We start from the raw sequence: 26,974 nt of genomic DNA on the forward strand, positions 1-26,974 counted from the left end.
ATTCCAATGGAGTGACCCCGCCAGCCCCAGCACATCCCTCTTGATTGAAAAGAATGAGAACAGACAGTCGGTGGGTGGGCCTGTCTGGCCAGATGGTATTTTGGCTGCACAGCTTTTACACACACGCACACACACATATGATGCTTGAACGCTGAACACAGACCGTGCCCCCACCCAACATCCCCAATCCCAAATGTAGAGTAGCCAGGCTTCCAAACATAAATTAAAATAAAAAAAGAGTTGGTCTCTGGGAGAGCTCATGCAGAGATGAAGGCAGAAGACCCTGGTAATCAGGGCTGAGACGAGGAAGAAATCCCTGCCCCTTCCCTTCAGATGCCTACTCCCCAAAGGGCCTCTGCCCTAAGACGGGGCCACTGACGCCAGCCACCAGGCCTCTCGCCACTTCCATGTTCAGCCTCCCGAACTACTAGGTTTTGGTATCAGCCCGTTCTCCCACCACAGCCCAAGGGACTGGCATCCTGGGGGGTGGGAAAGGAAAGGAGTGGGTGCAGCCTGTAGATCTTTAGTTGGCTTCTCCTGGCTCTAGGTCAGGGTCAGGGGACCCCACGCACTCCTTGCTGAGCCGCACAATTTCCTGGGACAGAACTTCCATGTCCTAAGAAACAAACAAGCCAACAGGGGTCAGAGTAGGGGGCAGAGACAATTCCCTCACCAAACCTGGGTGCCATCTGTAATCTTCTCAGCCCACTAGTCAGTGCCCAGCGGGGACTGGCCTGGGACAGGAAGTACTCAGAGAAGTTCACAGAAGCCCCAACAAAGGGTTGGGCACAGAGAAGTTTCAAGGATGCACAAGGAGTCTCTGGAGCTAAGGAGATGGGTTGGGTCACCTGTTACGGTCACCCTTGCCACCTTCTCTTCTACTAAATATGAGCTTGCTTCTCCAACGCAGGAGCCAGGGCTGAGTCCTTTATGACTCCCCCAGAGAAGGGGGAGTATTTGGGTAGCGGGGTGGGCAAACAGATGTGTGGGTGGACATGGCAGGCAAATAGGTGCATACATGAACTGTGCAGAGGACAGAGGGAGGACAACAGGTAGACAGGGTACAGGTTGGGTGGATGAAAGGTAAGACAAAGTGTAACGGATGAACAGAGAGAACGGCAGATCAGGAAATGGGTGGAGCACCTGGGGGAGATGATCTGATGGGCATATAATAGGGTGGATAGACAAACAGATGGGTAGATGGTTGGGTGACTTCGTGTATGGATGGACAAGTGAGTGGGTACAAGGCCAAAGGGAAGAGTGAAAAACTGAATAATAAGCTGACTGGAAGATGAAACCATGAAAACATGGTGGATAAACAGATGGGGGATGACTGGGTGGACAAAGGCTGGGGGACTGGCAGATGACCCGCAGGCTGTGTGGCTGGAGAGGAAGGTAGCTGCATGGACAGATGGGTAGGCTGGTAGGCCACACTCGCCTTATGCAAGTGCATATTCTTGGTCAGTTGCTCCTCCAGCATGTTCTGCAGCTTCTTGTTCATCTCCCGAAGGTTCTCATCGCCAGGCTTCACCAGGTCTCTCAGGACGCTGCCCAGCCCGCTGCGGTCTGTGTGGCCTGCTGCCACAGACACATCTGCAAGGGCCCAGGCTGAGCACCACCCCCTCGGCAGAGCCAGAGGAGAAAAGAGGGGAACAAAGCAGGAGAGGGAGGAGAGAAGCCATGTTATGTAGGGGGTGGAGGCTTCAACATGTGAAACCCAGTTGTATCCCTTACTAGCCATATGACCCTAAGAAATAGGGACAATGTCTAGCTCAATACCTAGGGGTGAAAAATGCATACAGCTGGATGCAAAGCACACAGCACACAGCAGACCCTCAGCACATGTCAGTGGTACTGTTCAGATTAATAAAGAAAAATCTGGGAGAGGAGAAGGTTTTGAAAGAAAAGCACAAAAGAAGAGCAAGAAAAGGGAAGATAATGTGGGAGATGGGTAGGAGAGGAAGAGAAGGCCAGGGAGAAGTGATAAGAACCCCAAAAGGGATGAAGATAAAAGAACAAAAATATACACAGAAGGATATAGCAAGAGAGGGTGAAAAAAAGAGGCAGGAAAAAGACACAGGGGAAAGACAGAGGGAGAGAGGAAGAGGAAAGGGGGTTGAAAGAGGAGGAGGAATAAAAGAGATGGAAAAGCTCAGGGAACCCACTAGACAATGGAGAGGACAGAGCCACAGAGAGGAAGAGGAAGCGAGATAAAGACAGAGAGCTTCCTTGCTCTCCCCTTCGGGGGTTGTGGTCTTGTCAGCAGCTTTGGTGAGTTCCAAGAGGAGAAAAGCCACAGTGTAGAACAATGGAAGCGGGCAGGTGAAGCGGGTGAGAGCTGGGGAGGGGGCACTGACCAATCCGGCTGTCCATGACATAGGTCTCAATAATGGCGCTCTTCCGGCAAAGGTCCTCTGCCATGGAGGCGCTGCTCACCTCCAGATGTTTTACCTGCAAGATGGCCCAGCCCACCTTAGGCCTCTCAATGATACATGTTCACCCACGACGAAGGGCACAGCCAGACCCCCACCTCACTGCCCACCAGAGCACTTCAAGAGGGGCTGAGCAGGCAGACAGACAGCACCTTCTCTTCTAGCATCCACTTCTCCTGCTGTGTCTCTGCCAGCCGCTGAAAGAGCTCAGCCACCTCTTCGTCTGACAGCTCTGCGGGCCGAGGGGGCTGGGCCTGAGGGCTGCTGGATAAGGACTGCAGGAAAAAGGAGAGAGAGGCCAGCCCCTGGCTCAGCACAGCCTATCCCAGCCAGGAGAAGGGTTGGAGGGAGGTAGGAGAGTCGGGGTCCTGTGGCTGGCGCTGTTGGCCAGTCCTGGCACCCTTAGAGACCATGTTCCCTGTGGCCGAAAGGGAAGTGGAGAGCCTCAGTGACAGGATTAAGGGACATCCATTAGCAAATGAGATCTACCTTCTAGCTGACAGGAAACAGAGGTGAGAGCAGAACAAGCAAAATGATACAATCGAAAGCCAGTGGAAAAATCTACTAGAAAAATCCAAAAGGTTGAACATTTGCTGCAGGTCAACTGAGCTGTTCTAATCCACAAGTTGGTGTCAGGAAAAAAGGGACCACAATGACACAAGGACAGAAAATAACCAGGTACAACATGTTCTCTGAAACCGAACACTGGTTTTCAGAAAACCAGCCATTAAAAATATTTTGGGGTTAGGGTTAAAGACATTTTGGATAAAAATTAAAGATAAAAAAATTGGGAAAAAAAGACATTTTGAGACCAACCAGAAAAATGTGATTAATGTCAAGTTATGAGATGAGATGAAAATTTGCCAAATTGAGAAATCACATGAATAAAAACAGGTTACTCAATCTCATTTAAGTTTTCATTTTGGGGGTTTTTTGTTTGTTCTTTGAGACAGAGTCTCACTATGCAGTTCAGGTTGGCCTCAAACTCGTGGTGATCCTCCTGCCTCAGCCTCCCAAGTACTGGGATTACTCATTTATATTTTATTTTTATTTTTGGTACCAGGAATCAAACTTGTGCTTGCTAGGCAGGAGCTTGTGCCACCCCGGCCCTTACATTTTGTTTTATTTTATTATTTTTTTGGAGACAGGGTCTCACTATGCAGTTCAGGCTGACCCTGAACTCACTGTGTAGCTGAGGTTGGTCTTGAATTCTCGGCAATCCTCCTCCCTCAGCCTCCCAAGTACTGGGATTACAGGCAGGTGCCACCACAACCGGCTCATTTATATAAATGTATATTTGGTACCAGGAATTGAACTCAGGACCTTGCGCTTGCAAGGCTGGTGCTTATGCCGCTGAGCTATATCTCTGGCCCGCATTTATATTTTATTTATTTATTTATTTGTCTTTTTGAGACAGGGTCTCCCTGTGCAGTTTAGCCTGGCCTTGAGCTCACTTTGTAGCCCAGGCTGGTCTCGAACTCACAACAATCCTACCGCCACCTTAGCCTCCTGAGTGCTGGGATCACAGGCATGCGCCACCACGCCCGGCTCATTTATATTTTAAAAAGAGAGATTCGTAAGGGCATTAACACATTCATGTTGGGGCTGTAATTTGTATGTCTTGTTGCTGGGTGGCTTGTCCACCAGTGGTACATGCATGACTGTGCCATCGAGTGACATTTTATTAACTTTATCAGTAAAAAGACCAAGAAAAGTGATTAGATCCATTTGTACCAGTAGTACAAGCCTCCTGATGGGACAGTCATGTATGTACAACCAGTGGTTCAAACCAGTGGTTGTACTGGTTAAAAATGTTAACTACAAATTTCTCTCTTTCCTTCTTTTACTCTTATGTGTGTATGGTGCTAGGAATGGAACCCAGGGCCTTATGCAATGCTACGCCAGTGCTCTACCACTGAGCTATGCCCCTGGCCTTAAAATAATTCAACATTCACTTTTGTGGCACTGGGACTCAAACCCAGGGTCTTTGCCCTTAGCCACATCACTAGCCCTTTTTACTTATTTTTATTTTTGAGACAGGTCTTGTTAAATCACTAAGTTACCCAGATCTTGAACTTGGGATCCTTTTGCCTCAGTTTCTCAGTGGTCTGGAAACACAAGACTGCATCACCATGTCTGGCTTTCATTTGATTTTTTTTTTTTTTTTGAGGCTGGGTCTTATTTTTCAGGCTGGCCTCTAACCTACAATCCTCCTGCCTCAACCTCTTGAGTGCTGAGATTACAGGTATGCACTACTACACTTGGTCTGAATTAAGTATTCATAAGAGTGATCTCTGAATAGTGAGAATGTGATTTTTTTGCAATATTTAAGGTTTCTTTTTTTTTTTTTTTTGGTTTTTCTCCGGTACCGGGAACCGAACTCACGACCTTGCGCTTGCCAGGCAGGCGCTTTTGCCGCTGAGCTAAATCCCCAGCCCCCAAGGTTTCTTTTTTAGTCTTTTTTTGAGATGAGTTTTGCAGTTTAGGCGGCTTTGAACTCACTTTGTAGCCCAGGCTGGCATCGGACTCAGACTGATCATCCTCCTGCCTCAGCCTCCTAAGTGCTGGGATTTGGAATATTTAAGTTTTTTAAATCTTTGCTTATTTGTAATTTTTTTTCCTACAAGCTGGATGTTGTGGTGCATACCTGTAATTCTAGGATGCTGAGGCAGGAGGATCACATGTTTGAGCCAGTTTGGGCCAGTCAACTTAACACTCTGTCTCAGAATAGAACATAAAAAAAGGGCTAGAGATATAGCTCATTGTGAAAGCCTTGGGTTTAATCTCCAATACCAAAAAATTACTTTTTTCTACAATGTACAGATACTATTTATGAAATAAGAAGAAATGTTACTTCCAAATAAAAGTGGCTGGTAAGGAAGCTATCATGACAAATAGCAATAATAATGAGTGATAGGTATAAGCTGGAGAAAGGAACCTCTCACATGGATGGTACACTTACTACAAGCCATATACTTGACGGTGCCAGAAAAGGTAGAATGAGCCGGCAGATGATGAAGCAGGGCCAGAAAGAGAGAATGATTTGCTGTCCCCATGTAGCAATATGAAGCTAAGTTGATGAGCTTGAGGGGAGGCTGACAAGAAAATGCTTGTGATGGGCTGGAGCTATAGCTCAGTGGTAGAGTGTATGCTAATCATGCATGAGGCCCTAGGTTCAAAGTCCAGTACCAAGAAAAAAAAAAGGAGAGAAAATACTAGTGGTAGACTCAAGTAGCTGGCTGTAACTGAGGGAAAGAGGGGATACCCCAGTTTGGGGTGGGAAAAGCAGGGCTACAGCCTGTTCCTTGTCCCTTACCCTGGCTGGAGCAGCTGAGCTCTCCTTCTCCCGTAAGATCTCCCGGTAGCTGAAGGAGGAGATGCTACTGCTGTCCCCCGTCTGGGTCCGGCTTGGTGAATTCATCTCAGAGAGAACCAGCTCCTCAAGGCCTGGGCAGTGGAGGGAAAAGAAACCTGAGCCCAATCCCCTTGGGTCCCAATGCAGAAACTGGCAGGAAGAAACAGAAATAGATCTGACAGAAATGGAAAGAGGCAAAGAAACAAACTCGGGCATAGGGAAAGGCAGAAGTACACAGGAGGACAGAAAAAGACTAATGGAAAAAGGAGCTGTCTCTGTGAACAGTGGGAGAGGCTGGGAGAAAGAGGGTGAGGAGGGAACACGTGCCTCAACTGAAATAAGCACTCAGGTCAGGATAAGGAGACAGGAAGACAGACAGGTGGAGAGGTCATGGGCACACCCACGTGAAGAGAAAATCCCAGAGACAGGAAGCCAAGGCAGATGACAGACAGAGAGACTGGAGAAAGACATGGTCAGAGCAGAAGAGAGCAAAAAGATGGAGACAAATTTGTAACCCTGCACCTAGATCTTAGTTCCATCTAATGGACAAGGAGAATGTATGATACACGGTTCTAATCTATTTCATGCTTCTTATATTAATATGCAAGAAAACAGAAATAAAATTCCTGTTATAGAGAAGTTACTTCAGGAGACTGAATACTGCAGAGAGAAACTGACTTGAGAGGTCTATCCAGTTTTGCTACATCATGCTGCTCTTACAGCTAGGTGCTTCTGGGTGTTGGGAAGGGATGACACCACAAGGGTAGAGTTATGGCTGAGTATGGTTCCATAAGTAGCCTGAGTTGGGGGACAAAGGAGCAAGTTTTCTTTGAATCTGTGACCTAAGAGACAAACCAGAACCATTACTGGCATCTTACTCCTTTCAGTGTATTTGCAGGCTACCCCAAACTAAAAAAGGGGAGCAGCAACTGTGTATGTGTGTGTGTGTCTGTGTCCCATCTTCTGCTTTAACTGGTGGAAGTACAATGGACTGAATTTGCTGTATAATGAAAACAGCAGTGTTGCTACCTGCATGGAAGTCTGTCTCCCTAGTGCGACCATGAGCTCCTAGAGGGCAGTGACTGAGGGGGTTTCGTATCACAGACCTTGGACTTAAAACATGGGGTTTATAGAAAGGAGTGTGGACCCAACAGATATAGAAACAAGAAGTGAGGTACAGATGTATGTACGTTGGAGTGGTGGGCGATGGAACACAGAATGAGAAAGACAGGAAAAAGACAGAAAGAGATAAAGAGAGAGGAAAAAGTGAGGAGGAAAAAAGGAGAGAGCTGAAAAAAAGAAAGCAGGGAGGAGATTAAGGCAGATACACAGGAAAGAAAGAAAAAACAAAATGACATACAGAGGCAGAGACAGAAATAAGAGACACAGCAAAAAGGAAATAGAGACATAGAAAGAAAAAGTGTGGAGAGAGAGAGAGAGAAACAGAAATGAGACAGGCAGAGAGCAGGTCACACAGCCAGACTTGAAGAGGGACAGAGGAGGTGAAGACAGGGCTGAGGGGTACAAGGCGGTGGGACCCTGGCTGCCCTGCACCACAGCCCATGCTGCCTGCCCTCATGCCTCACCGGAGCGGCTCTTGCTGTTGGTGAGGATGTCCTGCAGCCGCTCCTGCAGCTTGTCAGCCCGTTTCCGCTCCAGGTGCAGCTGCCGCTTAAGGTCCTTGAGCTATGGAGAGACAAGGCAAAGTTAAAGGCTGAGGCCCAGGGGACCCACAGGGAAGGGGAGCGGAGTTGGCCCGGAGGGGGCTGTGCTTGGACACCTTCCCATTCTTACCGCGGCACTGCCCTTCTTCTCTAGGATCCGCTGCCCATCCACCGTGTCCTTCACCTCCTATGAGGTACAAAGGACATATATGGCAAGTGCCAGAGCTGCCTGCAGAGTGCCCCCTACTTGCCCCACGCTGCACGCTGAGACCCAGGGATATGCCAGGGGTCACTGAGGGACCACTCACCTGCTTCAGACTGCTAATGGTCTTCAGATGGCCATCTCGCTCCTCCTGGGCTTGCTGGAGCTGATCCTGCACACTCTGTAGTTCTTCTTCTTTGCCCTGCCAAGCACAGAGCAGCTCAGGCCACAGGATGGGAAGCCTCTGTCCTCCCCTGAGGGCCCACTGGTATCCAAAGAGAGAAACACTATCATAGGAGAGGCACCTTCAGCTCAGCAGCATGCTGTTCCCGGCACTGCTTGAGGGTTTCCTCTTGTTCCTGCTGCTGCTGCTGCAAGGATTCCTATGAAACAGATCCCACAGTTGGCCATAGCCCCCCGGAAGACATCGTGCCCAGTTAAGGGTGTAAGGGACTATAGCAGGGCCCTCTGGGCACACAGAAAAAAACTTGCAGGAAACACTACATGCTCTTAGGCAGAAATATGCAGAAATGTCACATGTGAACTTATGCCATTCACATGGGAAATCTAAATTTGCAATTACATTGTCTTTCTTTCCTTTTTTTTTTTTTTTTTTTTTTTTTTTTTTTTTTTTTTTTTTTTTCTTTTTTGTCTTTTTGAGATAGGGTCTCCCTGTGCAGTTCAGGCTGGCCTTGAGTTCACTTTGTAGCCCAGTCTGGTCTCAAACTCCCAATGATCTTCCTGCCTCAGCCTCCCAAGTGCTGGGATTATAGGTGTGCGCCACCACACCCGGCTACATTTTCTTTTATTTAACAAAACATAACACTACATGCCAAGAATGTTCTCTAAGAGTTTTACATATATTAACTAATCTTCTATAATACATACACTGTAGCCATTTATTTATTTTTCTTGCTGCTCTGGATTCAACCCAAGGCTGCATGCATGCTAAGCACACACTCTATGAGTGAGGTGCATCCCAAGCCCCTATTTCTATTCCTTTTCTACCAAACATAAAGACTGGTCACAACAGGGATCAGATAACTTGCTCAAGGCCTGATGGCCACACAGCAAGAAAGTGGCCCAGCTAGGATTTAAACTCAGACAAACAACTGGCTCCAGTCTGTGTCCATCACTGCTACATGACATTTCCTTTTATGTATTGTCGTACGTTTTCCAGAAAATGGTAATATCCTTTTTTTTGTCTTTTGAGACAGGGTCTTGCTATATAGTTCACGCTGGCCTTGAACACTATGTAGCCCAGGCCAGCCTCAAACTCTCAGCGATCCTTCTGCCTTAGCCTCCCAAGTGTTGGGCTTACAAGCATGTGCCACCATGCCTGGCTTGAAAATGGTAATATCCTGTTCAAATATAAAGTGTAGGGCCGGGGATACAGCTCAGTGGCATAAGCACCTGCCTGGCAAGTGCAAGGTCCTGAGTTCAATTCCTGGTACCAAAAAATATATATAAATATATGGATATAGATATATATATAGATATATATATAAAGTGTATCACAATAATTTCCTGATAGAACTATAGTTCCAGGAGAAAAAGGTGACTTTTCAAATCTGCACAAAGCCAGAGAGCCCTGCACACCTGATGTTCTGCCCTATCTGTTGGCTACCCCCTAGACCCTTCCAGAGGGCTTCTGTTGAGCAGGAGGACTGTGAAGATATGACCAATTTCAAGACATCTCAGGAAGTTCCAGGCCTGACCACCTCTGTTCCCATGGTTTGACATGGATGCCACATAAGCAGCCTCTGTACCTCACCACACACCACCAACTCACCTCAGCTTCCTTCAAGCGCCGCTCAAACCAGCCCTTGGCTCCATCCATGGAATGTACCTGAGCTTGAAGTTCTTCCACTGTCTGCTGAAGATTCTCCAGCTCCCGTGTCCGGGCCTGGAGGGAACATATGACCACAGGTCAGGCAGCCTGAAAACAGGCACCTCACATATGTTACCCATTGGCCCATTTGCAATGCTGTGGTCCCCAGGTTTTGGAGGAGGAAGGGTATTGCCATCTACCCACTTTCTCTTCCCGGATCTGCCCACGGAGCTCCTCCTCCTGCCGTTTCTTGTCTTCATGCAGCTCTCGGAGCTCACGCTCATAGCGGGCGCGCACCCCTAGCACCTCCTTCTCATGGCGGAGTCGAACTGCACCCAGCTCTTCCTTGTGCTGAGTCTTCTCCTGCAGTGTCTCCATTGCTAGCTCATCCAGCATGGTCTTCCGCTTCTCAGCACTCTGGGGGCCAGGAGGGTAGTTAGTCAACCTCCTTTCCAACACCAGAAGGCCCAGCACCCTGTCCCCATGCCCAAGGAACTAGCCAGACTCCACTCTCTCCCAGCCCCATGGAACTGCTCACATTCTTCCCCTTCCCATTCCCACAGATTTAGTCATATCACCTCCCCCTCAGCCCACTGGACTGGGCCAATCCCTCTCCTCTCCCATGGTCCCACCTTCCGAGCCTCCTGCAGTTCTTGAGTCAACTGCTCCTTCTCCTGCCCTATTTCTTGAAGTTGTTCCAGCAGCCGACTATTGGCTCGTAGTGACTCCTAATGCCAAAAGGGGATAAGTGTGACAAAGAACCCCAGTAAATGTAACACTTCTGGTAGACCACTTCCCTTCCCCGACAACGTGATTATGATCTCAATCTCTGATGGAAATGGCAGACATTGTTAGTTGCTTCCCCAGTATTTATTATCTCCTATTTCTTACCAATAGAATTCTTTCTTTGAGACAGGGTCTCACTGTGTAGTTCAGGCTGGCCTTGGACTAACTATGTAGCTCAGGTTGTCCTTACATTTGTAGTGATCATCCTGCCTCAGCCTCCCAAGTGCTAGAATTACAGGCATGGGCCACCATGCCCGATTTACCAATAGAATTTGTAGTTGGCCCTCCTCCTTAAGTGTGGCTGTGTGATTAATTTCTGTTTTGGGGAAGTAGTGGCATAACTTAGCTTATGATGTTAAAGGAAAGGGGCATGCTCACTTTTCTCATTCCTTCTAGATGGAATACAAATTTAATGGTACAGCAACTTGAGCAACCATCCTGGATACCAAGATATAATAAGTCTTAAGTTGAAAGTGGCTGAAGAGTAATGGAAAGAGAACCTGGGTCACTGGTGATAGTGATGGATAGTCATCATACTACTCCTGAGCAATCTACCTGGAGTTTTACAAGAGAGATAACTAAACTTCTGTCTCACTTAATCCACTGTTATTCTGCTTCTTACAAGTTGAGCATCCTTCCTCTGAAAATCTGCAATCTGAAGCCTGCAACTTTCAGCACCCACACAATGCTACAGTGGAAAATTCCACATCTGACTTACTGTGATAGTTTATAATCAAAATGCAGGTACATGTAGGGAAGCTGAAGCAGGAGTATCACAACTAAGAGTTCAGCTTGGGCAACTTAGCAAGACCTTGTGTCAAAATTTAAAGGGGGAAAAAAAAAATAGAAAAAGCCAGGCGTGATGGCGCACACCTGCAATCCCAGCACTCAGGAGGCTGAGGCAGGAGGATTGTTTCGAGTTCAAGGCCAGCCTGGGCTACAAAGTGAGCTCAAGGCCAGCCTGAACTGCATAGTGAGACCCTGTCTCAAAAAGACAAAAAAAAAAAAAAATTAAAGGGTGCAGGGTGCTAGAGGTTAGCTTAATGTGAAGGTCCTGGTACTACAAAAAAACCCCAGTACTGAAAAAAATATAAATATACTCAGGCTAGTTAGCTGTGGTGGCACACGCCTGTATCCCAGCACTTGGGAGGCTGAGGCAGGAGGATCACCGAGAGTTCAAGTCTAGTCTGGGCTACATAGTAAGTTCAAAGCTAGCCTGAGCTACACAGTGAGACCTTGTCTCCAAAAAAATAAAAAATAAAAAAAAAAATAAAACACCTCAAGCTATGTGTATAAAGTATATATGAAACAATGAAGGGGCTGGGGATTTAGCTCAGCAGCACAGCACCTGCCTGGCAAGCACAAGGTCGTGAGTTCGATTCCCGGTACCAGAAAAAAAAGAAAAAAAAAATCAAAAGAAAAAAAAAAACAAAGAGAAACAGTGAATTCATCGTGTTTAGACTTTGATCTTATCCAAGACACCTCATTAAGTATATGCAAACATTCCAAAATCTGACACACTTCTAATCCCAAGCATTTGGATAAAGGATACTCAGCCAGTATTATGGAATCACAGTGCATATTCTAACTGAAGTAGCTCAGTCTCAGAGTAGGAAAATGACTTGTCCCAGAACATATCAGTACTAATAAGAATTAGGGACCAGACTGGCATCTAGGTCCTTCTAACTCCAGTCTTCCACTGAACAACACAGGGACGCCACTGAGTCAGTTCTAGGGAACTTGTGAGACAGCACAGGGTCAGACATGTCACCTGGAGCTGGGAGTTGAGGTCATCTTTCTGTCCCACGAGATCCTCGTACTCGGCCTGCCGTTGCTGTAACTCAGTTGTCAGCTCAGTGGTCTGTTCCCGAAGTACATTTAGTTCTTGTGTCTTTGCTGTTTGGATCTGCAGAAGGTGATGGTGATGGGAAATAGAGTAAAGGGATGCAGGGCCCAGGCATCAGGGCACAGGCCTCCCAGTTCCTGGAGACAGGTATAAAGAAAGGTAGGAAAACAGAAAACACTGAGGGAAATGCTGTGCAACACAATTCCACAGTGAGCAAAGTGCAGACCTGTGCTACATGTGGATAAACCTCACACATACAATGGCACCAAAAAGAAGCCAGAGACAAAGAGCATCATATGAAGTTTAAGAATAATCAAAACAAATTATGTTGTTAAAGTCAGAATAATGGTTACTTCTGGGAAGTATTGGCTGGAAGGGGTAAGGGAACCTTTTTGGGTACTGAAAATGCTCTACATCTTGATCTGGGAGTTGGCTACATAGAAACAGAGATAGGAAGATGGATGGAGAGACAGATAGAACACAGTAAGTATGCAATTAAGATTACACATGCACTTTACTGGAGAGAAACTAGAATGCTAGAAAAGCAGGGATGAATGGCCAGAGAGAAGGCAGCTGAAAGCCAAGGAGAAGCAAACACAGAGGCCAAAGAACAGCATGGGGTCCAGATCACCCTGCCCAAATGTGGACTAGAAAAAAGAGGGGGACAAGGGAATGGGGAGGGTCAGCAAGGGCTCCCAGATGTCCTGTACCTGCTCCAGGGCAGCCAGGCTAGTCCTCAAGGCATTATTCTCAGCCAATAGCCCTTCCACTTGTTCCTGCGCATCTGCACTCTGGATGGACACCTGGCCCCACCCCCACGACGGGTGAGAGTGGGGCCAGAACAGGGAGACAGGACCTACCCACAGCCAAGAAAGAAAGGAGACAGACACACAGAACAGGACTAGGAGAAGTAAGACCCCTGGGGCCTTGCTGAGTAGTACCCATGCAGGTGGCCCCCAACCTCAACCTCAGCTTCCTGAGCCCATCCAGTACAAGATACCTGATCCTGTAGGGCCCGCAAAGCTGCTGCATGCTCCAGGCGCTCCCCCTGCCGTTGATCTCTTAGTTCTGCCAAACTCTGTAAGGACCAAGAAGTCAGGGGAGTTCATTTGAGACCTCAGCCTCCCCTGGAGCGCACAGAACCATACAGACTCCCTCTCTGACGGCCTAAGAGTATGTCCTCAGCACCCGTGAGTCTTTGACTAGACATCAGGGACCTCAGGTACACCCAGATTCCAGGTCCTTACCCACAGGAGCCTCAGACATACTTGCCTCCTCTGTCCCAGTCTCCAAGCATCTCAGACATACCTAATTCTCGGCCCTAGCTCCTGGGAGGCTCAAACTCCCTTATCCCCCACCAGAAAGAGGGCTTGCACTTACTTAGATTCCAGCACAAGAGCCCCAGGATTGTTACATATACCTAGTCCCCAGGGACCTCAAATGTGGTCAGCCCCCAGGTATTACAGCTTTCCAGACTTGACCTCAACCACTAGCGGTTGCAAGCACACTCTATCCCCATGTCCTGAGCTCCCAAGAGTCTTAGATCCATACAAGCTTAGTCCTAGACCCTAGCAATCTCAAACTCATACAGTCTTCTAGTTTCCAGCTCCTAGATCAAGTCTCAGAATGTAGCACCCCACTTATCATTCTGGCCCCCCGTCGCTGGGACTCCTCAGGCCCAGCTCACCACCAGCTCACAGAGCCTTCAGTTTTACCCAGACTCCTGTCCCAAGCCCCATGTTTCCAGCTTCCAGGGGCCTTACACTCATACACGACCATATTCTCCATTTCAAGGGACCTCGGATTTATCTCTTCTGGGGGAAATCCAGATGCTTTAAAGTCACTCAGCCCTTGACATTAAGGAGCCTCAGACCCACCTAGACTTCCTCTGGCCTCTGGAGGTCTCACACTGACCAGCCTTTTCTTCACTGCCCCTAGGTGTCTCAGGACCACCCAGAGCCCACATAATCCTACTTCCTAGATCTCAGCCCAAACTAGCCCCTACTCAGACCCTGAGGGTCTCAAATGCACTCCACTTCCAGCCCCAACTGTCTCACCCTTGAATGTCTTTTATCTATAGATCCTCCAGGTCCTTGGCGCCTGTTGAGTCTCAGAGTTAGTCCTTATACACCTCAACATCACTCAGCCCCGAGAGTTGATATTCACCCCAATTCTTAGTCTCAGTACCCAGTGGAAGTTTCAGATTGACAAAAATTGGAAACTTGGATCAATCTCCCAAGTTCTCAGCCCCAGGATCTGACTCCCAGATTCCTATCCCAACTCTGAAGGGCTCTCGGAGCTTCTAAACTCCCATTTCCCTAGATTCTGGAGGGTCTAGACCCATCCAGTCCCTTTATTTCCAACGCAGGAAATCTAAGACTCTTCAGTCAGCCTCCATGGACCTCAGACCTCCTCAGACTGCCAGCCCCATCCCTACCCTGGAGATCTTGGGCACCCGGCCCCCCTCACTTGATTGGCAGCCTCAAGTTCCTGTTGTAACTTCTGGGTGCGAGCCAACTGGGCTTTGAGATCCGCTTCCTTCCGCTGTTGCAACTCTTCGATCTTGTTCCTAGGAGAGACAGGGACACAGTGCACAGGGCATGTCTCAGTCTCAGTCTCAGAGGCTCAGACCCTGTGGTCTTCAGGTAATTCTGCTGAGCACAGTTCCATCTGTCCACCAGTGCTGCCAACCCCGGAAGTTACCTGCTATCATTAAACAGTGTCTCCTTCTCAGACTGCAGACGGCAAAAACTGGGCATGGAAAGACAGACATAGATGGATCAGATTCACAAGTCCATTTACCTCTAGACCCACAAACCGCCTAGGAAAAAAAAGAAATGTACCTTTCTTGTTTCTTTTTCAGTTTCTCAGAGAGCTGGAGGATAAGGAAGGAAGGGGTGCAAACAAATGTTAACAGTGAGGATAGTATTAATAAAGACAAAAATAAATTTAACATACACAGATACTTCTTACTGAGTCCTTCCTGGAAGTCAAGATTTACATAAGTTATCCTGTGTAATCTTCAAAAAGGCCCTGAAAAGTGAGTGCTACCACTTTTAGGAAGGGGAAACTGAGTCTCAGAAGGATAAAGTACTTTGCTTGCCCAGCTGGCCAGCAGTACTGGCATCTTATCACCACCTAGATTCCAAAGGTGACAATTTATACCCCCCCAAATAGTGGCTAATGGCCAGTTCATAGAATGGCTAGGCTGGGAGGCCTGGCAGGCAAGATTCTGACTGCCTGTTCCATCACTGGGCCTCTGAGTTCTAAGATAAGAGCCAGGGGTCTGTAAAGCTTGCATGAATGAATGAATGGGCTAAACTGGGAGGAGATGAAAGGGGCTGGGGTCTGCCATACATAAGGTAGAGTGGGGCTGTATTGGCCTGTTCCATATTGAAAGCAATTCTGAGATGTGTCTCTCCACTTCATACATGATAAAATTGAGGCCCTAAAGAGGCACAACACCCCTCTGCTCTGTCAAGAAAAAACCAGGCAGCCCCACCTTAGCAAGTTCCTCCTGCAGCCTGGATGTTTCAGCCTGCTTTGAGCTCTGCAGGGGAAGATGACGCACGGGTCTGTTGTTAGCAAGGACCCGCCTCCCTCATCCCTTCCCTCAGCCCACAAAATGGTGATGTCACAGATATCTTCATGGAACCATAGGCAGAGCCAGGGCATCTGCCTGCCTCCCAGCATCCCAGCCTCAATAGACCCAGGCTTACCTCCAAGCCTTGCAGCTGCTCCCACAGCAATCTCTTTTCCTCTTTCTCCATTTCCCATTTCAGCTCTACCTCTGCCAATGGCATGGGGGTCAGGACAGTGGGGGCCAGGCTCCCTGCAGGCTCCCCTTGGCCCTCACTGACAACTGGGGACTTCCTGGCCTCTTTCCCATAGCGCTCCTGCAGGGCTGATAAGTAGAACAAGGATCTATGATAGATGAGGAAGTCTCTGAAGTCCCCAGCCATGCTTCAGAGAAGGAACTAGCCTTGACCTACCAGGTCTCCTATCCCATATCCTACCAACGCCTTTCACAGATCTTTTAAGCCTTATCAACCTCTTATTTACCATGTTCTACCCCCTACTTACAGTTGAATCCCTCCTGTAACCTCCAACTCCCACCCACATTCTACCAAGTGTTCTACTCAATCACAGAACTAGCAACCGCCACCAAAAAGCCCCAGCTGCTCACCAAAGGTCCATACATCAGGACCTTCCCACACTCCACCAAGCTCTCTCAGCTTCATCCTAGCCCCCATTTACAATCTGGGCTCAGAATCTTCCCACTGCTCATTCCTTCACTTTCTCCATTTATAACATTCATGCTGCTGCTCTCTAGTATGTGTTAGGTACCAGGCCATGAACTGCAGAATGATAGCCCTCTTTACTATCATCTTCCAGGTGGCAGACATCTTTATACACTATATACATGAATACAGGTTCACTCAGAGAGGAGAAATGGTTTTCCCCAAGGCCACATACTGGTTCACAGCAAGGCCAAGCCTCACTTTGAGCCCTTCTCCTTCTCCTGAGAGGACAAGTGAGCTTAAGGCCAGCCTGAACATTCATGCTCTCCTCAAATCCTGAAATCTCATGTACCTGCCACATTCTTCTGTAAGGCTGTGTTCTCTGCCTGCAGTCTCAATAGTTCCCCATCCACATGGAGGCCCACTTGGACTGTCCCTGCTCCAGCAGCCCCTTCCTTCAGTTGCTGATTCTCCTGCTCCAGCTGCTCCATCTGATTGCAGAGCTAAGCAGAAAGAGGTAACAAAGAAACAGTGAATCAGAACAATACTTGTGAAATACTCATAGCACTTGGCTATGCAGTTTACAGTTCATTTAATAGGGCTGGGGATATAGTTCAGCCATGCAAGCACCTGCCTGGTAAGCACAAGGTCCTGAGTTCAATTTCCGGTACCAAAAAAAAATATAATTCATTTAATTACCATAAGAATTCTAATGACATAGGTGCTCTTACACTTTATAGAAAAGGACACTGAGGCACAGAGATGTTAAACAACTTCAAATTCATGCATCTCTTAAGTGGCAGAGTTCAAAAAGGGATGAGAACAATTTTCTCCTTGCCTCCTCCAGACCTCTCACATGTAATCCCAGACCTGACACATCAGGAAGTTGTCAGCACCCTACTTGTCCTGCAGTCTGTGGGGAGCTCCCTCTCAGCCCAGGTGCCACAGACAACTTTCAAGGCATTTTCAGGCTCAGCACTGCCTATAGTTACTGCCTTGCTTGCCCTTGGCCTTGGAGAGGTGTACAATGCAAATAAAACCAAGCCAGCTTAGCCAAGTGTGGTGGCTCATGCCTGTAATCCCAGCACTCGGGAGGCTGAGGCAGGAGGATCGCTGTAAGTTCAAGGCCAGCCTGGGCTACAAAGTAAGCTCAAGGCCAGCCTGAAATGTATAGCGAGACTCTATCTCAAAAAGACAAAAAAAACCAAAACACTAAGCCAGCCCCCTGCTTACCTCCTGGCTCAAGTATAGTTCACATAGCAATCCTAAAATAATCTCGTCCCAATTTTCAGATGAGAATACTGAGACCCACAGAGAATTTGCATTGCCTGGGATATTTTCTCTTTTTTGTCTTTGTGAGACAGGGTTTCACTATGCAGTTCAGGCTGCTCCTGAACTTACTCTGTAGCCCAGGCGGGCCTCAAACTCACAGTTCTTCAGAGAAGGAACTAGCCTTGATCCTCAGCCTCCCAAGTGCTGGAGTTAAAGGTATGTGCCACCACGCCCAACTGCCTGTAATATTTTCTACTCAAAACATTATTTCTAATCAGGCATGGTAGTAGACACCTATAATCCCAGCATTTAGGAGGCTGAGGCAGGAAGATCATGAGTTTGAGGCCAGCCTGGTGTACACAGTGAGTTCAAGGCCAATCAGAACTACAGAGCAAGAGCTGTCTCAAAAAAATCAACCAACCAACCAACCAACCAACCAAAAATAAAGCATCATTTTTCCATCCAGTTCTTTACATGACTGGCATCTTCTCTGCATCTTTTAGTGCTCTGCTTAGATGTTCTATTTATTTTATTTTCTTTTTTTTCAAGCCAGGGTCTTACTATGTAGCCCAGGCTGGTCTCAAACTTGCTGCAATCCTTCTGCTTCAGTCCTCCAAGTGCTGGGATTACAGGTATGCACCACCACATCCAGCTGACGTCACCTGTAAAGCAGTATCTCTTGGGCTGGGGTGTAGCTCAGAGGCACAGTGCTTGCCTAACATGTGCAAAACTCTGGGTTCCATCTCCAACACCACCAAAAAAATAGTAGTATTGCTTAACATATAAATTCTAGTATTCTGTAACAGAATTATGTTCATTTCTTTCTCACCAAGCATTAATCACAACTTTTATTTTATCACAGTCACAGCACAAATTCTGAAACAAGTCTACTTCGATACAAATTTCTGCTGTGCCATTTACAAGCCAGATGACCTTGGGAAAAACTGCTTGTATCTCCCTGGGTCTTACTTTTCTCAACCTGTTACATACAAATACGAAAACAGACTCACAGACTTGTTACAAAGATTAAATGAATAGTGTAAAGCATTTCAAACAGGAACTGACACAGAAAATCCCACATAAATGTCCATTATCACTACTATTATTTGGTGCTTTATTTTGAGACAGGGTCTCACTAACTTGCCCAGGCCATCTTTGATCTCATGGTTCTCCCACTTCAGCCTCCCAAGCAGCTGAGAGTACAAGAATGTGCCTGGTTTATTATCTGTTTACTATATTATATCCTTCTCCCCATCCCACCTGTAGAATATAAGTTACCTGAGAGTGGAGACTATTCTGTGCTGCTCACAACTGTATTTCTAGAACACAGAGCACAGAGCACAAGTTCAATAATTATTTGAGGAAGGAGCAGCTTTTACCCTAGGTCTTCTTGTGAGTATTTCTAACAGCACATGGGATGAGTAAAAACAGGACTATGAAGTCTCTACACTTAAGAGTCCAGTGCTTGTCCCGGGGTGATGTAGGGAAACATGAGCTAGATTTATCAAAGAATGCCTTCTCTGGCCAGGTGTGGTGGTGCACACCTATAACCCCAGAACCTGGAAGGCTGAGGCAGGAGGATCACTGTGAGCTCAAGACCAGCCTGGGCTACAAAGTGAGTTCAAAGCCAGCCTGAAGTGCATAGCGAGACCCTGTCTCAAAAACACCAAAAAAAAAAAAAAAAAGAAAAAAGAGTGGTAAGGAGGAAACCTTTGTGGACTGGATTAATAGAGAAAACTAGCCAGGCGTGGTGGCTCACACCTGTAATCCCAGCACTTAGGAGGCTGAGGCAGGAAGATCATTGCGAGTTCAAGACCAGCCTGGGCTACAAAGTGTGCTCAAGGCCAGCTTGAACTGCATAGCGAGACCCTGTCTCAAAAAGACAAAAAAAAAAAAAATAGAGAAAACTAGAAGTGAGAAGACCACAGATGAGAAAAGCAATTGAACCCAAGGCCTTATATATGCTAAGCATGTACTCTATAACTGAGCTACACCCCTACCTCTTTCTGGACCTTTTTTTTGAGACAGGGTCTTGCTATGTAGTCCAGGCTGGCCTTGAACTCACTATGTAGCCAGGTCTGCCTGGAACTTGTGGCAATCTTCCTGCCTCAGCCTCCTGAGTGCTGGGATTACAGGCATACACCACCATGGCTGGCACCTTTCTGAAGTTTTAAAAAATTTGATAGCCAGGGGCTATGGTTGTAGTTTAGTGGTAGGGCACATGCCTAATATGTACAATGCCCTGGGTTTAATCCCTAGCAATGCAAAAAATGTGTCAAAAAATATTTTAGAGGGAAAAGTTGGATGTAATGGTGCATGTCTGTAGTCCTAGTTACTTAAGGAAACTGAAATAGCAAGATTATTTGAGCACATTAGTTCGATACCAGCCTGGACAAATTAGCAAGATCCCAGATCAAAGAAGAAGGGCCAAGGGCTGGGTGTGGTGGCACATGCCTGAAATCCCAGCACTCGGGAGGCTGAGGCAGGAGGATCATTTCGAGTTTGAGGCCAAGCCAGCCTGGGCTACAAAGTGAGCTCAATGCCAGCCTAAACTGCATAGTGAGACCTTGTCTCAAAAATACCAAAAGGAAAAAAAAAAAAAGAAGGGCCAGGGATATAGCTCAGTGGCAAGGCCCTGGATTCAATTCCTGGTACAAATAAATAAATAAGTAAATATTTTATACAGAAAATGAAACAGTAAAAGGAAAATATCAGTAGCTAACACTTCCACATCTAATACTACATGCAAGGCTTTGATATAAGTGACTATTTACCCAGTTAATCATCATAAAAGCCTGTGAAGCAGGTGCTATTATCATTATCATTTTAAACATTTGGAAACCAAGAAAAAGGCAGGTTAAGTGACTTGCTCAAGGTTACAGCTAGTAAAAGGTACAGCCAAGATTTTAATCTAGACTTTCTGGCTCAGTGTACTGCTTGCTAAACTGCCTCTCCTGGTACTGTACCTGTTTAAAGATTGTCTTATTGAGGACCAAAATGTATAAACAGATATTGTGAAATAGAAAGAAAATGTCCATATGGGAAGGGCAACTAGAGAGCAGGGAGGGGGAAAGGAAGGAAGGAAAAGAAAAAAAAAATGATGAGAAAAGAAAGAAAAAATGGAAACAAAGCTTTTGTAAATAGGGAGGAGAAGAGGGGTTCAAGGGGGATGAAAAAAAAGAATCAAGTTATATCATGTACAGGTACAAATTCCCTATAATGAATGTAATCACTATGCTTTTTTTTTTTTTGGTACTGGGAATCAAACTCAGGACCTTGTGCTTGCCAGGCAGGCACTGTACCACTGAGCTACATCCCCAGCCCATACGTATACCTAAAATGTACCAATAAATTTAATTTAAAAGAAGATTGTCTTACTGGGTTTTTTTTTTTTTTTTTTGATAACAGGACTCACGACCTTGAGCTTGCCAGGCATGCACTGTGCAGCTGAGCCATCTCTCTTACAGTTTTTTTATTTCTTTTTCTTGTTTGTTTGTTTTTGGTACCAGGAATTGAACTTGGGACCTTGTGCTTGCCAGGGAGGCACTTATGCCACTGAGTTGTATCCCCAGCCCACTTACAGGTTTTTTAAAAAATGTCTTATGTGCTATATTCTTAGGTAGAGCCTTTTGAATACCCATTTTTGCAGCCAAAGAACTTTTTTTTCCTTAAAACACACTGAAAACTTAAACAGTTATTGACCATGGAAACAGAAAATAGATAAATGAACAAAAAGATGGTGTTCTAACTGCCCAGTAGGTTTAGAAAGAACCAAGACAAAAAAAAAAAAAAAGACTGAAGAAAGAAGGGCCGGGGAACCGCCGGGTGTGGTGGTGCATGCCTGTAAGCCCAGCACTCGGGAGGCTGAAGCAGGAGAATTGTTGCAAGTTCAAGACCAGCCTGGGCTACAAAGTGAGCTCAAGGCCAGACTGAAGTGCATAGCGAGACCCTGTCTCAAAAAGACAAAAAAAAAAGAAGGGCCGGGGATATAGCTCAGTGGCACAGCGCTTGCCTGGCAAGCACAAGGTCCTGAGTTTGAGTCGCTAGACCCAAAAAAAAAAAAAAAAAAGGACTGAACTAAAAAAGAGCCAGGACTAAAATCAGGGAGGAGATAGAATATACCAATCCAGGATGAATAATCTGGAAGTAGAACCCCAAACTCATGTAAAAATGAAGGGAAGAAAGAGAAAAGGGAAGCAGCTTAAACATTTTTCCATCCCATATTAAGTGTAAGAACTTGGGCTGGGGATTTAGCTCAGCGGCAAAAAGCGCCTGCCTGGCAAGTGCAAGGTCGTGAGTTCGGTTCCCGGTACTGGAGAAAAACAAAAACAAAACAAAAAAAAGTGTAAGAACTTTATCTAACAACCCCCCACCCCCACCCCGCCAGGCCTTGGGGCTCCACAGCACCAGCTCCAAATTATACATATGGAAATTTGAAACTCAAAAAAAAAAAAAAAGAAAGGAGTGCCTTGGCCAGGAATCAGCCAACCTCAATGCTTAAAAATCTTCTAATCCCACCACAGTGAATGATCCCATCTGTCAAATCACTGTTGTGTAGCAGCAGTCCAGGACACATTTCAGCACCGCGGACAGTGTCACAGAGCCAAACCCTGTCCAATCACCCTCTCTGCTGCTGTCAGCTCCAGCCTAAGTCAGTGATGGCAAACCTTTTAGCACTTTCAATGATATAAACAGCCTGCTGTAGCATGTGTGCCGTAGGTTTGCCAGCACTGGCCTACACAGTCCCAACCCCACACACATACAAACACACAAATGCCCCGTTCCCGCTCCCTCCTCATCTATCCCAGGCACCAGTACCTTGCTGAACTCAGCCATAAGTGTGCTGTTCTGCAAACGGAAGTCTTCTTCCTGGCTGTGCAGCTTTGCCTGAAGCATTTCATTTTCACTCAGCAGTACTTCGACTTCCTGCAGTGGCAGACATGGGTTAGGACTCCAACAGAAGCAGAAAAGACAGGGAGATAGGAAAAAGAAAGAGGGAGAAAATGACACAGGAAGGAGAGAACACAGGGTACAGAGAATAAGGCAAAAAAGAAGAGAAAACAAACCAGAAGGGATAAAATGAGACAGAGATGAGAAGGCAGAAACAGGAAGTAGAGAGAAAGTGCAGAGGGGGAGAGAGGAGGCAATAGGAGGGGAAAGATGGGAAGATAATCATAGGAGAGAAGAGAAGCAGAGAGAGACAGGGAATGGAAGCAAGATGGGAAAGGAGAGAGGGACCAGGACAGAAGAAGAAAAAGAGAACACAGGAAGACAGGAACAGAGAAAAATCAACAGAGAAAGAACAGAACAGATGGAAGAGAAGGAGTCAGGGAAAGAAATGAGTCAGGAAGAGATAGACGAATGGGGGAGAGAGAAACAAGGAATTGGAAATGAAACACAGAAAAGAAAAATGATGACAGAGATAGAAACAGGTTGGGGAGATAAGTCAAAAACAGGAAGACAGAGATAGGGACAGAGACTCACAGAGGACAGATAGAGATAAAGGGAGAAAGATACACAGAGAGAGGCACAGAGTGCAAGGCAAACACAGGAAGACAAAGACAGACACAGAAACACATGGCAATGAGGAAGTCATGGATGCAACGGCACACACAGAGAAAGAAAGACCAGTACAAGGAGATCCCACCACAGAAATATCCCCACTAAGACACCTTCACCCACCAGGGGCCCCCTTACCTGAGCTTTCTTGCTCTTGCTCAGTGCCTACAGGGAGAAGTGGGAAGAGAGCTAAAGTAAACACAGATGGACTCTCAGTAGGATATGGAGACAACTGTGGCAACTGCTAAGGAAAGACAATGATGACAAAAGTGCAACAGAAGCATCTGCAACTTCAGGACTTCCATGACAATTTGGAGCCCACAGGAATGATGGAATGAGTGAGTGAAGGAATGAGAATCCTGCCACAATGTCACAGCACACAGAAATTATCCTTTCCTCTACACTCTTGAGGGGGTTGGCTTGAGGGGGTTGGTTTTGGCGTAAGCCTTTATAGGCAGATTGGCCAAACCCACAAAATTTGTGGCTTCATTGCTACATCTATCCAAACACAACTAATCTCGGGCAACGATGGAAACTGCTGCTTGCCTGCTGGGTAGCCAAGAACATAGTCAGATTTTGGGAATCAACAACTTTACAAAGAGAAGCCCTGTGTCCTGACTGCCAGATTCTCTGCTTTCTGTATTCCTCTATCCAACAAATATCTATCTAGCAAGTGATACCTATCTAGAACTGTGATACACATGAGAGCAGGGCAGTGAACAGAGACAAAGGAGGACCTCAAATGTCTTGAGGGGCCTAGCAGATTACATTCTATCTGATCTTTGAAGGAACTGAGAAGATTTGGTCTCATTTTAGCAACAGGAGAGGAATGGTATGGAAGGTTGAAGCACATGGCAGGAGTGTAATTTCAGGGTGAGCGGCAGATTCAAGTCAGATTTACTGATAGATTTGACTACTTAATTAAAAGTCAGTATATAAGAATGAGTAATTAACTGAAATCAGAGTAAGTTCAGCGTAAATTAAAGCCAGACATGGTGGCACATGCCTGTAATCCCAGCGCTCAGGAGGCTGAGGCAGGAGGATTGCTGTGAGTTTGAGGCCAGCCTGGGCTACAAAGTGAGCTCAAGGCCAGCCTGAACTGCATAGCGAGACCCTGTCTCAAAAAGACAAAAAAAGGACAAAAAGACAAAAAAAATTATAAGTAAGCAGAATTAGGAAAATTAGCAAAATAAGAGACTTCCATAAGAATTCTTTTTTTTCCTGAGACAAAGTATCACTTGTAGTTCAGGCTGGCCTTGAAATGGCTTCGATCCTCCTCCCTAGTGCTGGAATTGCCCTTAGCCTTCCTAAGAAGTCTTTAAGTGACTCCATGAAAACAGCATGTAACATTATGTCTGGTCACTGTAGTGCTCACTGGGTAGATAAATGAGTCAGATAGGTAGAGGGGACAAAGGAACAGGTGGATAGGTGAGTGGAGGGAGGTACCTTCTGAGCTTTACTGAACTCCTTATCCAAGTAGGCGACCTTCTGGCGAAGACTGGCAAGTTCTAGTGTGGAGAAAGCAGGGAATCTCAGTCTCTGGCAATGGCAAGGAGCCGAAGGGTCTTCTGGCCAGGCCTTTGAGGTAAAACCTTGCCCTCTGTTCTTTAAACCCACTCCCATATAATGAGAACCCCTTGGCTCACCAACACCATTCTTGCGTAGTTCATCTGAAAGCTGGTAGTTGTTCGTCCGGAGTTCCAGGAGCTGAGCCTTTAGGGGAAACACAGAAGGGAACAGAATTGATCAGGAAAGCACTCCTACACTCAACCATGAGGGTACCAAGCCCCTAAGCCCTCGGTTTGGATGGCCACCCTCCATGTGCTTTCTCAGCACTCCTTCTCACCTGTGCATACTATATCCTAAATGAGCCGCCAGGACCAAGCCCCTGGCCCACCTTCTCCAGATCCATTTACAACCCTGGCAGCCTCACCACTTCATCTCCCCACTTTCCAATCTACTCTGCACTCAAGCCATCAGCCCATGGCAGAGGGCTGATCCAGTCACTCTTGTTCACATTCATTCCGTAATTCTCCTTACCCACAGGACGAACTTCCTCCTCCTCATCCTGGCTGACCTCTTCATACACTGAGTACTGTCCTATACAGACTAGAAGACCCTGCGGGCATGGGACATAAGATTGCCGTCCTACCTCTTTTCCAAGGGAAAGGGTCTGGTATTGACCTCTTCAACTTTCATTGCATCAGGGCACCTCTTAGAGCCCTGCTACTCCCACAATTCACAGAACATGTCTAGACACTCTTCAAGAATCAAGGGAAAACCGGGTGTGGTGGAGGCAGGAGGCTGCCATGAGTTCAAGGAGGCTGAGGCAGGAGGATAGCCGTGAGTTTAAGGTCAGCCTGGGCCATGTGAGTTCAAGACCAGCCTGAACTACATATTGAGACTCTGTCTCAAAAAAAAAAAAAAAAATCAAGGGGAAGTGAAATATGGGCCATTTCAAACAGCACACTCCACTCTACCAGCCCAGGAGAGCCCTGAGGCTAGTTCATCTCAGACCCATTCACTGTCACCTACGCTACCAGGGCCTTCCTCTCCCTATCAAAGCACCAACCTCCACGCTCTCCCTCTGATGGTCTGCTCAAGGCCTTACCCTTGTCTTCCCCGGGACCCAGTGACTGGTCTCTTTTAAGTCCTGGTCCAACTGGAACAACCTTTCCCCTCCCGCCTGGAATCTTTGCTCAAAAGAACCCAGTGGAGTCGATCTTCCTTACTCAAGCCCCCTCCTCACCTCTCACAAGATCTGCTAGTCATGATCCACTGGAATGACCCACCCCCTTCAGGGTCTCTCCAGTGAAAGGCCTCGCTCGGGCCAGCTCTTAGCATCCCCCGCATAACATCCCCATTCACGGCCCAATGATACCAGTTCCTCCCTTCCACCCCCAGGACGCAGCGTCTCCCGGTTTCAAAGTCTCCCCCCAGGGAGGAACTCTCAAGAAAGACCCACTCATGATGAATGTTACGGCATTTCACACAGGCTGAGAGCCCCCGCAAAGGACTCAAGTGGTCAAAGTATCCCCAAAGTCCAGGGATTTCTCTTCCACGCAGCCCTAAGGTAACACTTGCGCGCGCTCTGCTCCTCCCCACAGTGGGGAGTTATGGTATCACCCGTTCCGGGCCTTCTTGGCCTAATGGGATCAACCCTGATCATCTAACGGCACCGCCCCCCTTAGGGTCCCCCACCACCAGAGGCACAGGCTCGCCACCTCCCCGGAACACACCGGGGGTCTCTGCCCAACTCCTGGGCACCGTGGTACCTCCCACAAACCTCCCACCTCCCACCCGCTAATGGTGTTGCCCTCTCAAAGGCTCCCCCCACCATGACGCAAACTCCCGCTTCCTTCCTCTCCAGACAAAATGGTTTCGCCCTGTCAGGATCTCCTTCCTTCAGAGCCCAACGTTATGGTCATCCACCGACGGGATACCTCCACACTCAAGCGCAAAGGGCACGTCCCCCCGGGTCTGAGTCAGATATCACCTACTCAAGGACGCTCTCCCCCGCCTACAAGGCAAACAGAATCCAACCTTCAGAACACAAACACTATCGCAGCCCAATAGTCTCGCCACTCTGAACCTCAGTTTCCATTCCCTAAACCAACCCTTGAGACTCAAGGTCCATCCCAACTAACTCCTTCTCAGAGATGGCGGTAGGACCTCTCCCGCTCCTAATTGCCTAGCACGGTGGGCTACCCCACAGTAAGCTGCACCTGCATCCGCTGAAACTCCTCCTCAGACAGAGCTTGCGCCATGTTCCTCCCCCCTCCCCCC

General features: G+C 47.2%; 1 protein-coding gene across 7 annotated transcripts; it reads right to left on the reverse strand.

The window, feature by feature from the left end:
- Positions 1-70: 70 nt before the first annotated feature.
- On the reverse strand, positions 71-26,974 carry Gripap1 (GRIP1 associated protein 1). 7 transcript variants are annotated; one of them, XM_005411298.2, is made up of 26 exons: positions 26,914-26,974; positions 24,835-24,901; positions 24,635-24,696; positions 23,327-23,353; positions 22,448-22,555; positions 16,710-16,860; positions 15,836-16,020; positions 15,619-15,666; positions 14,960-14,991; positions 14,820-14,867; positions 14,586-14,685; positions 13,117-13,194; positions 12,827-12,919; positions 12,042-12,176; positions 10,117-10,212; positions 9,689-9,901; positions 9,446-9,559; positions 7,959-8,036; positions 7,760-7,855; positions 7,582-7,638; positions 7,374-7,473; positions 5,749-5,879; positions 2,585-2,707; positions 2,358-2,451; positions 1,439-1,593; positions 71-616 (listed from the first exon to the last, which is right to left on the reverse strand). In XM_005411298.2, exons 1-26 carry the CDS (start codon positions 26,953-26,955, stop codon positions 524-526), a joined length of 2,526 nt encoding a protein of 841 aa, XP_005411355.1. In that variant the 5' UTR covers positions 26,956-26,974; the 3' UTR covers positions 71-523. The 7 variants fall into 7 exon arrangements, with proteins under 7 accessions (XP_005411355.1, XP_013363609.1, XP_005411354.1 ...); XM_013508155.1 differs by lacking the exon at positions 26,914-26,974 and adding an exon at positions 26,526-26,594; XM_005411297.2 differs by lacking the exon at positions 26,914-26,974 and adding an exon at positions 25,229-25,510.

The sequence above is a fragment of the Chinchilla lanigera genome, unplaced genomic scaffold (genome assembly GCF_000276665.1).
Source record: "Chinchilla lanigera isolate Chin_1 unplaced genomic scaffold, ChiLan1.0 scaffold00142, whole genome shotgun sequence".
In the NCBI taxonomy this organism is placed as follows: Eukaryota; Metazoa; Chordata; class Mammalia; order Rodentia; family Chinchillidae; genus Chinchilla; species Chinchilla lanigera.

What these genes read in the sequence shown, in the direction of transcription:
- Gripap1 (XM_005411297.2), bottom strand. Translation starts at nt 25,273, where the DNA reads ATGAAGAGGTCAGCCAGGATGAGGAGGAGGAAGTTCGTCCTGTGG. An exon ending in CTTACAGAAGAATGTGGCAG is followed by an intron (nt 16,021 to 16,709) that starts GTACATGAGATT and finishes TCTACTTATCAG; the next exon opens with CCCTGCAGGAGCGCTATGGG. An exon ending in AGCATGCTGCTGAGCTGAAG is followed by an intron (nt 7,856 to 7,958) that starts GTGCCTCTCCTA and finishes TGTGCTTGGCAG; the next exon opens with GGCAAAGAAGAAGAACTACA.